The sequence below is a fragment of the Gaeumannomyces tritici genome, assembly GCF_000145635.1.
Source record: "Gaeumannomyces tritici R3-111a-1 unplaced genomic scaffold supercont2.6, whole genome shotgun sequence".
Taxonomy (NCBI): domain Eukaryota; kingdom Fungi; phylum Ascomycota; class Sordariomycetes; order Magnaporthales; family Magnaporthaceae; genus Gaeumannomyces; species Gaeumannomyces tritici.
Window position 1 is genome coordinate 521,897 of NW_008804550.1, and position 11,119 is coordinate 533,015.

At 58.8% G+C, this 11,119-nt stretch overlaps 4 protein-coding genes across 4 annotated transcripts; 3 read left to right on the forward strand and 1 right to left on the reverse strand.

The window, feature by feature from the left end:
- GGTG_10522 (hypothetical protein) lies at nucleotides 1-630 on the forward strand. The gene is made up of 2 exons (XM_009228396.1): nucleotides 1-76; nucleotides 146-630. Exon 2 carries the CDS (start codon nucleotides 199-201, stop codon nucleotides 457-459), a length of 261 nt encoding a protein of 86 aa, XP_009226660.1. The 5' UTR covers nucleotides 1-76; nucleotides 146-198; the 3' UTR covers nucleotides 460-630.
- A 263-nt stretch (nucleotides 631-893) lies between these two features.
- Nucleotides 894-3,253, reverse strand: GGTG_10523 (hypothetical protein). Its single transcript, XM_009228397.1, has 2 exons — nucleotides 2,962-3,253; nucleotides 894-2,838 (listed from the first exon to the last, which is right to left on the reverse strand). Exons 1-2 carry the CDS (start codon nucleotides 3,040-3,042, stop codon nucleotides 1,156-1,158), a joined length of 1,764 nt encoding a protein of 587 aa, XP_009226661.1. The 5' UTR covers nucleotides 3,043-3,253; the 3' UTR covers nucleotides 894-1,155.
- Nucleotides 3,254-6,800: 3,547 nt separating this feature from the next.
- Nucleotides 6,801-9,083, forward strand: GGTG_10524 (hypothetical protein). Its single transcript, XM_009228398.1, has 4 exons — nucleotides 6,801-7,426; nucleotides 7,515-7,619; nucleotides 7,707-8,077; nucleotides 8,189-9,083. Exons 1-4 carry the CDS (start codon nucleotides 7,256-7,258, stop codon nucleotides 8,754-8,756), a joined length of 1,215 nt encoding a protein of 404 aa, XP_009226662.1. The 5' UTR covers nucleotides 6,801-7,255; the 3' UTR covers nucleotides 8,757-9,083.
- Nucleotides 9,084-9,831: 748 nt separating this feature from the next.
- On the forward strand, nucleotides 9,832-10,816 carry GGTG_10525 (hypothetical protein; the record flags this gene model as incomplete). Its single annotated transcript, XM_009228399.1, has 2 exons — nucleotides 9,832-10,513; nucleotides 10,568-10,816. Exons 1-2 carry the CDS (start codon nucleotides 9,941-9,943, stop codon nucleotides 10,814-10,816), a joined length of 822 nt encoding a protein of 273 aa, XP_009226663.1. The 5' UTR covers nucleotides 9,832-9,940.
- Between the last annotated feature and the right edge of the window lie 303 nt (nucleotides 10,817-11,119).

The following is an 11,119-nucleotide window of genomic DNA, read 5'->3' on the forward strand; positions in this document are numbered from 1 at the left end:
AAGAAGGGACAGACACAATAAATTAACGAGGCTCTTGGCACTGCCATATCTCGGGCGACAGGGACGCGAGACATCTGTAAGCCGCCCGTGAGACCCCCCACAGCTTGTTTTCACCCTCCCGTCCACTACCTAACGCGGATGGCAGCTTCTAGAACCAGGACAGCCAGATTTGACGCGCCAAATCGCACCGCGGATCCGATGCCCGCCAACACCAAACCGACGCCGGCAGACATCCACTACGGCCCGCCACCCGAGGCCAGCCCAGTCGCCGAGGCCGCCGGACACTGCATGAGCCGCTGGCTGTCCCAGTCGGCGGCCCAAGATCCCTGGTCCCCGCATCGCGTCGCCCCAGGGGGCCACGGCCCCGGCCGGCACTCGGAAGTTTTGTGGGCCGCGCCTGGAGACGTCGGGTGCGAGGGCTGGAGTACCCGGGCGACGCAGGGGAGCGCGCGGTCGTGATGGAGTGAGCTGAGCGGTTGGAGGCATATGTGTTCGTTGTAGGGGGAGGTACCCTGTTTGCTTGGGATTTTTTTTTTTTTGTTGTTGTGGGATTTCAACCCTTGGCTTGCACTCGTGTCAAACCCGCCAAGTTGGATATATGCGTACCTACCTCTTATGGATGCATTGTTTATTTTAAACGCGAACAGGCACTCCAAGTATCTCCCGAAATTGTGAAAGATTGGGGCGGCTGAAGCAAATCTTCTCCAAAGAAGTCGGCGGCTGTCGAAACGAACATAGTGGTGATGGAGGGGAGCAGATGCGGAAGAATCGACGGCATGGCAGGTGGACAAAAAAGATGTTGTAGATTTACAATCCAAAGGCCCAGCGCTATGCTGATCACGGCCTCACTACAACACAGGGTGGTCACTTGAGATGGCGGAAAACCAGACGTGGCAGACACAAAAATGCTTGCATTAAGTAAATGCGAATGTGACTAGATAGGTATAGATGGCAAGGGCGTAGGACATCACGCGTCTAGGGGTATGTGTACAAATTCGAAGAGAACGCTCCAGTTGGCCACCAAAAAGAACACGCAAATAAGCACGCAAAAGCATTCCGCATGTCACCCTCGGGTAAGGAGGGGCATCAACAAACAGCAGGCACAAGGAAAGGAGGCCGATAGACAGCAGGGGCAAGGGCAAAAATATTGTCTGCTTAGCGCTTGGCGGCGGCAATGATCCTGGCGGCGGCCACCTCGGCGATGCCGTAGGCGGTCGTCTGGATGTGGGCCGAGGGCACGATGGGGATGACGCTGTTGTCGACGACGCGCAGGTTGGTGGTGCCGTAGACGCGCAGGTCGGCGTCGACGACGCCGCCGTCCTTGCGGGGCAGCATGGCGACGGTGCCCGAGGGGTGGAAGAAGCTGTTGGCGGCCTTGCGGACAAAGTCGGCCCACTGCTCCTCCGTCTGCACGGCCGGGCCGGGCTCCGTCTCGGCCTTGAGGGCCGAGGCGAGCGGCTCGGTGGCGGCGAGCTTGCGGGCGGTCTTGGCGCCCTCGATCAGGCCCTGCACGTCGTACTGGTTGTCGAGGTACTTGGGGTCGATGGTGGGCTTGCCCTTGGGGTCCTTGGGGTCGATGTGCACGCTGCCGCGCGACATGGGGTGCATGACGGTGCTGAAGATGGTGACGTACTTGCCGCCCTTGTAGCCGAAGGCGCCGACGTAGTTGGGGTCGAGGATGTACTCGACCGAGGGCACGCGGGAGTTTCCGAGGTACTCGAGCTTCTTCTTGTCGACGACGTGGTCCTTGGCCGAGGCGGCGGCGGCGGCCTTCATCTTGTCGGCGACGCCGAGCTGCTCCCAGGTCAGGAAGCCGTAGGCCTTTGAGGTGAACTCGTAGAGCGAGCGCTCGCCTGAGAGCCACTTCTGCAGCTCGCCCGTGGCGTTCTTGCCCTGGTTGTCGAAGATGAGGTTGTCGAACGAGTCGACGTCGTCCTTGAGCTCGTAGGTGTTGGACACGCGGATGTGGTCCTGGTAGTTCTCGCCGACGCCGGGGAGGTCGACGAGGGGCGTGACGCCCGCGGCCTTGAGGACCTCGGGCTGGCCCACGCCGGAGAGCTCGAGCAGCCCCGGGCTCTGGACGGCACCGGCCGAGAGGATGACCTCGCGCGCGGCCTTGATGACCTTGCCTCCTGGCAGGGTAATGCCGCTGGCCCTGAACCGGCCTGCCTTGCAGCCGACCAGGTTGACCTTCTCGACCTGGGTGCTGGTGACAACCTCGAGGTTGGGGCCGGCAAGGGGCAGGTAGCTGTTGGCCGAGTACGAGCGCGTCTTCTTCTCGTTGTGGATGTTGGTGGGCTGGAAGGTCATGCCGATGTTGTCGCCGCCCATGCTGCTGCGCTCGGTGACCAGAAAGCCGGCGTTGGCCGACGTCTCCGTCCACATGTCGATGACGGGGTAGCTGACCCTGTTGTACAGGTTGCGGATGGGACCATCGCGACCGTGGAGGTCGTTATCGACACCCGTGAAGTTCTCCGACCTGGTCATGCCGCCCTTCATGGCGTCCCAGCCCCAGCCCTCGTTGCCGAGCTCGGCCCAGGCCTCGTACTCGGGCGCCGACGCGCGATTGTAGCACAGGTAGTTCATGGCGGACGAGCCGCCGAGGACCTTGCCGCGGTTGACGCCGATGGAGCGGCCCTCTAGGCTGGTCTGAGCGACGGTGGTGAAGTTCCAGTCGAGCTCGGATCCCAGGATGGCACCGCGCATGCCGGGGACGTTGATCCTCAGGTCCTCGAGGGCCGAAGGGCCGGCCTCGACGAGGAGGATGCTGGCGTTGGGGAGACCCTGGCTCAGGCGCGTGGCCAGAGCAGAGCCGGCAGTGCCACCGCCCACGATGACCTATGCAGGGGGAAGAAGCAAGGGTGTTAGAGGCTAAAGTTTCGGAAACCCTTCACCTTTGGCGCACGAGCGCGGCAGGCATGTCAAGGGTTGGCGTGTCAGGAAACGGGTACGATGACTTACGTAGTCGTAGGACTGCTGCTTCTGGGCGCTGGCGACGGCGGCAAAGGCCGCGAGGGCCATACCGGACTGGAAGAACTTCATTGTTGCTGCTGGTGGCTAAGGGGAAGATGTAAAAGAGTGACAGTTTAGCCGGTAGTGCGAGCGAAGGAGAGGCAGAAGGAGCTGTGACGGACGGGAATAGTCTAGGTTATAGCCTGCCACGAGGGCCGCCGCCCAGGCCAGCTTGTCGCGTGGTGGGCCGGCATGTCCGCGTGCCGGAGCTTCTGCGGAAGCGAAAGGAAGCTGGCTGGCCTTCTCTTGCATGCGGGGCAGGACACGCTGTTGCTTCCTGGCACCAGAGCCCACACGGCGGCGGCAGCTCTGGGTGGAGTCTGGTGGTCCCAAAGGAGAACGCGAACCCCTGGGCCCCCTGGCGCGCCGACCAATGGCGCTGGGAGGTGCTGCTGGAGCCGCTGGGAACACCCCATTCACCCGGGCAGTGCTCCCCAAGTTCAACACGCAATCAAACAAAACAGTCAGATTGGCATCGATAATAATCCATGTCCGAGGGGGTCGGCTACCGGCTGCAGAGCCTCCATGGTGCGGGTCGGTTTAATTCCGAACGAGAGCCTGTCCGGACTGGAATCAGGGCCTTGTATCATGGCCTTGTATCATGCAGAGGACAAGGCTGCTAGCGAGACTCGAGGGAGCTGCAGGAGGGCGCAGCGCTGCAGGTCCAAGGCGGGCAGGTGGAGGCGGACGAATATTGAAGTTAATGCAGGCGCGGGCCTGCCGAGGACCAGAGCCGTTCTGGAAGACTTCTCTGCCTTCCCCTCACGTTGAGAAGAGGGGCCGAGGAGTCGAGGACGCGCGCACCCAGCAGGACATCAACACCACATTACAGCGCCTTTGTGTACCCCACCGGGCTTAGAATGCGCACAAGGTACATGGCTATGTAGCCGGTCGGCGCTGTTGGTGGCCGGAGCGCCTTCCCGGGATGGGAAAACCACAGACAGTGGGTAGTTCTGGCCCACAGACAGCCGTGGTTGGTGGAGGCTGGGAGGAGAGGAGGGGAAGAGGAGCAGAAGAGGAGCAGGAGAGGAGAAGGGAGGAGAGGGGACCAGTAGGGCTCAACAGTGGCCCGGGCTCTAGAGCGAAACCCCGCCGCAATCACAATGAGACAGCGCGGCTAAATCGTACTAGGAGTCTTGGGACGCACACTCGCGCAACCTCCTGTAGCGGTGTGCTGCAGAGAGGATACACTTCGACGACGCCGGATACGACCTCGGATCGGGCAAGTGCCCAAGATTGGGTCGGGACTAGTTGGCACAGCACCCCCAGCCACGGCTCGGGGTCCTCAACAGGTAAATTTCCGTCCATGTTAATGGGAAGGGTGCCCAGATAATGGCGGCGCGAAATAGGGGCTCGTTGTGTAAGCGAAAAAGGAGGAAGCAGGGGGTGACATCTGGAGCGGGGAAGCGGCAGGTCGGGCGGCGCCCATACAAGCAACTGTTGTCCGAAGGGTGGATGGGGGGTGGAGTGCGCATGCAGAAATCTCCATCGTCGTGCCTCCTGCCTGAGCAGCGCGTGTTTCCAAAGCCAGAGTGCCAGCCAAGAAAAAAAAATCCGCTCCCCCCGCTTCGTTTCCATTACGGGATCACGTGATATCGCCCACCGTTCTCGCCTAAGCGGAGCCACCTTTGAAGGACCTCTTAGTGGCTGGGCGTCTCGGGCCGTCATGGAATATTGCGCCACCTATTCAGCCCCAGCCCACACTCGCACTCCGACAGTCCTTTTGGCGGTCGAGCTTCCATCCCCGGTGCTCCGCCCCGCCGTTGACGAAAAGAGGAGTTGTTTCTTTTTTCTCTTGTCGCCCACCGTCTCCAGTCCAGTTGCAGGACGGTGCCACAACGGCCTTTTCCGCGGAGAAGATAACCCACCGTAGCACTCGGCGTGTCCGCCTGATGCGGCAAGTCGAAAGGCTTCGCAAACAAGCATAACAAGTGATCTTCATCTCTCACTCTCTTGGATCTCCCTCTCTTGGATACCCACAGACAATGGGTCTTGATGCTACTGCGAACAGACTGCTGGAGTGCCGCCATCCAGGCTACCCAGCCACTGGTCGGATGGTAAATCCGGTGGCAGCCCTGAAAGCCCCTCCTCGGACGCGGTTTCGTATCTGGTCTCGTACCCAGCGCTGCGAGGAAGCGACATGATCCTGCCTCTAACTCTCTGTCTCTGCCTCCCGGGGCTTTTTGGGGTAGCACCCGCTGCCATGCCATATACGCTAGTCATTTCTCCGACCTCCTGCCTGCCTCTTTCCTGCGTGCCCTCTAGTCTCTATCCTTCCTCGCCATCTTCCTCTCGGAGAATTACAGCCGCCCGGCCGGCACACGGCAAGTTCCCAGTAGATAAGCGCAAAGGAGCCACCCCGAGTCGATTGCTAGGTAGATGGACGCCTAGTCATGTGCGTTTTCAGGAGGCCTGCGATAAAGGCGCAACCTAGCATTATCCCAATTTCTTCTGGCTGGCGGCGGTGTCTGTCGTCTTGCACCTGGCGCTTCCTGACCGGTTTAAACGTCAGGCCTTAGCGACAGGGATGCTGGTACCCCATCCCATCCAGGGCACGGACCCGAGTCAGTTTCCCTGTCTTGCAGGCATGGTGCAATCTCATCACAGCCCTCGTCATTTTCTTGCCATTCTCTTTCTGGCGTCTCGTCCGCCGAGTGTCGCACTGCTGGCTCTGTTATTCTCGACAAAAGGGGCACCCCAGGCGAGCAGGAAGTCCTTGCCGACGGCATGTAACCATAGTAAGCCACAGGTGCATGTCTTGGGCTCTCCCGTGCAAGCACTTTGGCAAATACCTCCCCCGCAGTAGAGGATGCCCGAGCGGCAAAGGCGCAATCTAATGTGCTAATGCCGCCAAGTATGAGCTTGTCGGCGGCACCTTGAACTTGACCTGTTTGCCTCCCCGTCGTCGGCCTACCGCAAAAATTCGTTATTTTCAAAGATAGGACCACTGTTTTTTTATGGGGTGTTTGGCTTATTCTAGCCCAATATAGAGTACTGATTTTCGGTGCGCACTGTTTCCTCCCGTTCGACTCTACCGTCAGATTCAGTGTTGAAAACACAGATCGCACGGCCAGATAACCGGGAAACATATGGCCTGACGCATGCTTAGCCTCAGAATCCCTGCTAAACCCACCAAGAAACGGTGGTCCTATCTTCGAAATAGCCAGTTTTTGCGGTACCTACAGGGAAAGTAGGATATTAAACGTTACGCTGTAGGTCTGGTTAGCAGGGTAGCGATACATCGATTTGGCAGGCTTTTCTATAGGAAAAAATGTAGTTGGGACGTGGCCTAATTAGGAAGGATCTGCGAGTCGTAACGTTTAATATCCTACTTCCCTATAGTTGGTACCGAAACGACATGGAAACCAGGATGAGGCGTAATTTACCCACCCGTCGTCCACAGCCCTCGCAAGTTGACCGAGCCGCCGCCTCCTTGTGTCAGTGCCTGCTCTTCTCCAGTGGTTACGTAACTGCCCCTTGTGATACCGGCCACCCAGCGCAACCCGCATATGAATCTCCGAGAGCCTGGACCTGACTGGGAGTGAAAGTTAAGGAAAATAGGGACGTCAGCTGCTTCCACCCACCACGGTTTCCTTCCTGCTCTGCCCCTTGTACTTCGGATAACAGACCGATAGGGAGAATAAAATGAACGTCGCATTACCTTCAGGCGAGCCCAGGCGCGCAGGACCCAACCGTGATGCTACCTGCCTGCTTGAATCTGCTGGTTAAATCCCGGGGCCACTGCCGCGAGCGCACATCCGGCTCTTGCCCCCTACGTGCATGCGTCCAGTGGAGCGAGCCTCAACTTGCATGCCAAGCCGAACGTATCCTGCCTCTTCCTCTCAATCGCACACGCGCGCCATCACACATCACACATACCCCTCTCCCCCTTTCGCTTCAGGGCGTTCTGCAGGGGTGGCTCGTACGGGACAGATCCCCACGATCGATCTCACTAGCATCCTCGCTCGGAGCCACGACGGGGATTATAAGCACGCCAATCCCTCTCCAGAGAACTTTGCCGATTGCTGCTGCGTGGCCCGTCCGCAATTGTCTGTCTGACCGCGAGGGGAAAGCTCCGAATCCCATGCCCTCCTTGACGGCCAACTAAACCGGGGTTTCGGAAGCCTGCGGCCTCGACGTGCGCATATACTTTGACGCTCTCCAACCTCACGACTGGACAATATCAAACGGGCCTGCGACCCGGGAAGCAACAAGACACGAGGAACAAACACCCACCGAAACCATGGCCGACCCAACCTCCAAGCTCCTGACCGAGACGAATGGTCCGATAGTCACCACCGTCGCCTACACGTTCAGCGCCATCGCCTTGATCTTCACCACCCTGCGCTTCTACACGCGCGGAACGATTCTCAAGGCGATCGGCGCCGACGACTGGGCCATGCTAGTCGCGGTTGTAAGTCTGCCGCCTCCAAACACGGCCTTTAGACCTGCGCTTCATATCTGCAGGACTAGCATCTGACAGCTACCCGACGTGGACTTAGGCCTTTTCCATTGCCAACTCGATCTGCATGGTCTTTGAGGTCAAGTATGGCATGGGCAAACACACAGAGGCAGTCAAACCAGAAGAGAGCCTGGTTCAGCTACATGTATGCATTTACTCGAACAAACCCCATTCCCATTCATTATCGTATTGATGGCAGGCTAACGTACGGCCCGTTTTTTTCTTTGCACAGTACCTCTTTGGCAGTATCATCCTCTACAATTTGGGCATGAACGTGGTCAAGCTTGGCTTCCTATTCCAGTTCAGGCGCATCTTCCAGAACTCCATGATTCAGAAGATTTGCTTCTGGTCCATCATCGGCGTCTGCATTTGGGCTGTCGTCCAGGGCCTCTTGCTAGGCTTCGCTTGCCTGCCTCTCCAATTTATTTTCCCTTCAATGGCAGGCAAGTGCCTAGAGACTTTGACCACTTGGTACATCTCTTCGGGCACGAGCATGGCTACCGATGTCGCCATCTTCTGCATCCCACTGCCGTCGGTGTGGAAGCTTCAGCTTCCTCTTAAGCAGAAGATAATGGTTCTGGGCATTTTTTGCCTGGGCTTCTTGTAAGTCAAGCATCCCGGGAATCGACGCCTATCCTTTCCACAGTACTGCGGTGGAGATGGCACTCTAAATCGAATCGACTCGTGCTAACAATCCCTCCTTTATTCCTACAGTGTCTGCATCGTTTCCGTCTACCGCCTGTTCACCCTCCACTCGGCCGTTTACAGCCTGGATCCGTCGTGGGAGAACATTGGGGCGGCCATCTGGTCCTGCATCGAGCTCAACGTCGCTATTATCGCCTCCAGCCTGCCGACCCTGCGGCCGCTGCTTGCGCGCCTCCTGCCCGGGCTCGGCCTCACGCGCCCATCTAAAGATAGATCTAATTATCTCAGATATGGCGGCTCGACTCTTGCCAGCCCGCGCGCCACCAACTTCAGCGGCAGCAAGGGCGGCGGCATGACGTCGTCGGCCAGCAACCGGAACCGCGCCGCCAGCATCAGCACCGAGGAGCTCGCGCTCGGCGAGCTCACGACGCCGGCGAGCATCGCCGCTAGCATGTACGCCAACGCCTCGGCCGACCCCAGCGGCGGCGCGCAGGGCGCCGAGAAGCAGCAGCAGCCGCAGTACTACTACCAGCAGCAGCAGCCGCAGCAGCCGCAGCAGCAGTTCCAGAGCCAGTCACAACCGGGCCGCATCGTGAGGACGACCGAGATATCGGTCCAGACTGGGGATCGGCTATAAGGACGCGACGGGGGAGGGTGCTCTTTTGTATTTTCGTTGTATCTGCCGCTTTGCGCCTTCGTTCTACATGATTCTGGGTGTCTTGTCTCCCGGCTCACTGCCCGACAGTGGCTGGGCTGCAAACAACCTTTTCGACCCCCGCTACGACTATGGCTACGGCTAATGATGGGGTGGGCTGGATGTATGATATTTTTTGGTTCAAGGGGCTCTGGTTGGTTCACAGTTCTTGTGTATCATGGTCAATTTCTATGTACATACACCGACAGAAAAAAAAGTATCAACAAAAGAAATCAACGAAGAAAAGAAATTTCGCCTTCTCATCCAACCCTGAACTCCAAGTGATAATGCATGCAGGGTCTTGTACGTCGTCTAGCATCATTGGCCCAAACCTGTTCATCCCCACCCTGCAATGCCCTCCGCCCCCTGCGCGTGTTCGTTTTCGTCTTAGATGTCACTCGCCTAGCTGCTAGGGTCATTGGCGCATAGCGAGGGAGTGGGGATCTGGAAACGTTGCATCTCCCTTGTACAGATCCTACCTTGTTCCTGCAGGATGCATCATTGTTGACCTCGGGGGATGCGAGATTGCGGCCAACAGGTGGGACGAGGTAACACAAACTGCCCCCGGGGAGGGAGAGGAAGAAACTCCCCGCGGTGTGGCATAATGTCTGCGGGGAGTCAACAGCCCTGACCTGCCTCGATCTGCAAATTCACGAATAGAGAGGGGGGTCTCACCGCGGCCCTTGTGCCCGTCTCATCTAGAGGTCAGCTCAAACGCAGGGTTTTCACCCAAAGGGGTTTTCACCCAAAGGTTGCTATAGACGAATGTGTGGCTCAGGACGACGGCGCCTTCAAAAGTCAAAACGACGAGGCTTGGAGACAGACGAAGCCCCATGGGGTCTCGCGAGAGGTGAAAGCCGCGCAAGTCACAAAGTGAACTTTTTTTGACCTTCGCTGGCGCCAACAAGTTTTTTTTTTAAGAACTACGCTCAAAGTGGCGATAACTTTTGAGAAGGATGGCAGCCCTATATATTTGAGAGGCCGTGGGCGCAGCCTCCGATCTAAAGATGCAATATGCCAAGGATCAGACCGACGGAAAACACCAGCCTATCAGAGGTGCCAACCTAGCCAGGCAAGTTGCCCAGTTGAAGCATCACAAGCAGTACTTTCACACACCCCTTTTCGATATGCGGTTCCTCGCATACGCGACAGCCGCCCTAGCCGCGGCCCCGAGCGCGGCGCACGCCAAGGCGGTGCTCTTGCCCCGCGCGGCGGCCCTGTCCGCCTCCCCCTCCTCGGCAAGCCCGGGCGCTGGCATGCTCGCCATCGCGCTCGGGCGTCGTCAAGACACGGATGCCGAGACCACCGCCACCACCACCGCGACCGCCGTGCTAGCCGTCACCACCACCACGACCGCCAGTATCGTCAGCACCGTGACCGCCGTGCTGGCCGTCACCAAGACCGAAAGCGGGAGCTGCAACTGCGCGGTCGGCAACAATGTCACCACCGCCACCACGACCGTCATGGCCGCCCTGCCCGCCGTCACCAAAACCAACAACGCCACCGTGACCGTGACCGCCACCCCAAGCGGCGGCGGCGTCGTCATCATCAGACCACCCATCTTCTCGCCGACCAGCAAGTCCGGGTCCTATTGCTGCCTCGAGGGCTTCATACCCCAGGCGATGCCCACGGGCGACCGGCACATGGTGGTGAACGTGTGGACCAAGGGCTGGGGCGACGAGCCTGATGGATGCCACAAGGTTTGGAACCACACGTCCTATTCTATTATTCCATACTAATGTATTCGAGCACAGGGACTGCTCGACAACCTGAAGCCGTTGTCTGGTGGCCTGCACATGCTGTTCAAGTGCCGGGTCGACGCGCTGGGCGGCGACGGCAGCGCACGAGTCCAATTCAGTAAAGTTCTCACTGCAGGCAGCGACTCCATCACCCAGGCCATCGAGGTCGCGTCGCCCGGCCGCAAGGACGCCGGGGTCCACTGCCAGATGGGCTGCCCGCGCGAGCAGCTGTGGGACGGGGTCACGAGCGGGTGGCTGACGTGAGGTGTCTTGTCTTGTCTGTCTGTCTGCCTGTCTGGACGACCGGATCTGATGGATATGGGATATGAGAGGAGGGTTTTGGCTTCTCGAGTCGTGAGGGGGCTCCCCGTGGATCTGGGTGCCATGTGTTGTTGGCCATGTGCGGGCTGAGTAGACAATAATGAAAATACCGCTTTTGGTAATAATCTCGTGCGATTAATGGAGAGCCCGGTACCATGCAACATGGCCGGTCTCGAGTCGTCACCTTCCCCGTGGCCGGGACCTTGTCCATCGAGGTCCTGGGCTCGCCATGCATCATGGTTCTTG

Excerpts from the sequence above, each read along its gene's own strand:
- GGTG_10524 (XM_009228398.1), top strand. The coding sequence starts at position 7,256 with ATGGCCGACCCAACCTCCAAGCTCCTGACCGAGACGAATGGTCCGATA. Across the intron at positions 7,620-7,706 it reads AGAGCCTGGTTCAGCTACAT|TACCTCTTTGGCAGTATCAT; the intron begins GTATGCATTTAC and ends TTCTTTGCACAG. Across the intron at positions 8,078-8,188 it reads ATTTTTTGCCTGGGCTTCTT|TGTCTGCATCGTTTCCGTCT; the intron begins GTAAGTCAAGCA and ends TTATTCCTACAG.
- GGTG_10522 (XM_009228396.1), top strand. The coding sequence starts at position 199 with ATGCCCGCCAACACCAAACCGACGCCGGCAGACATCCACTACGGCCCG.
- GGTG_10523 (XM_009228397.1), bottom strand. The coding sequence starts at position 3,042 with ATGAAGTTCTTCCAGTCCGGTATGGCCCTCGCGGCCTTTGCCGCCGTC. Across the intron at positions 2,839-2,961 it reads AGCAGCAGTCCTACGACTAC|GTCATCGTGGGCGGTGGCAC; the intron begins GTAAGTCATCGT and ends CCCCCTGCATAG.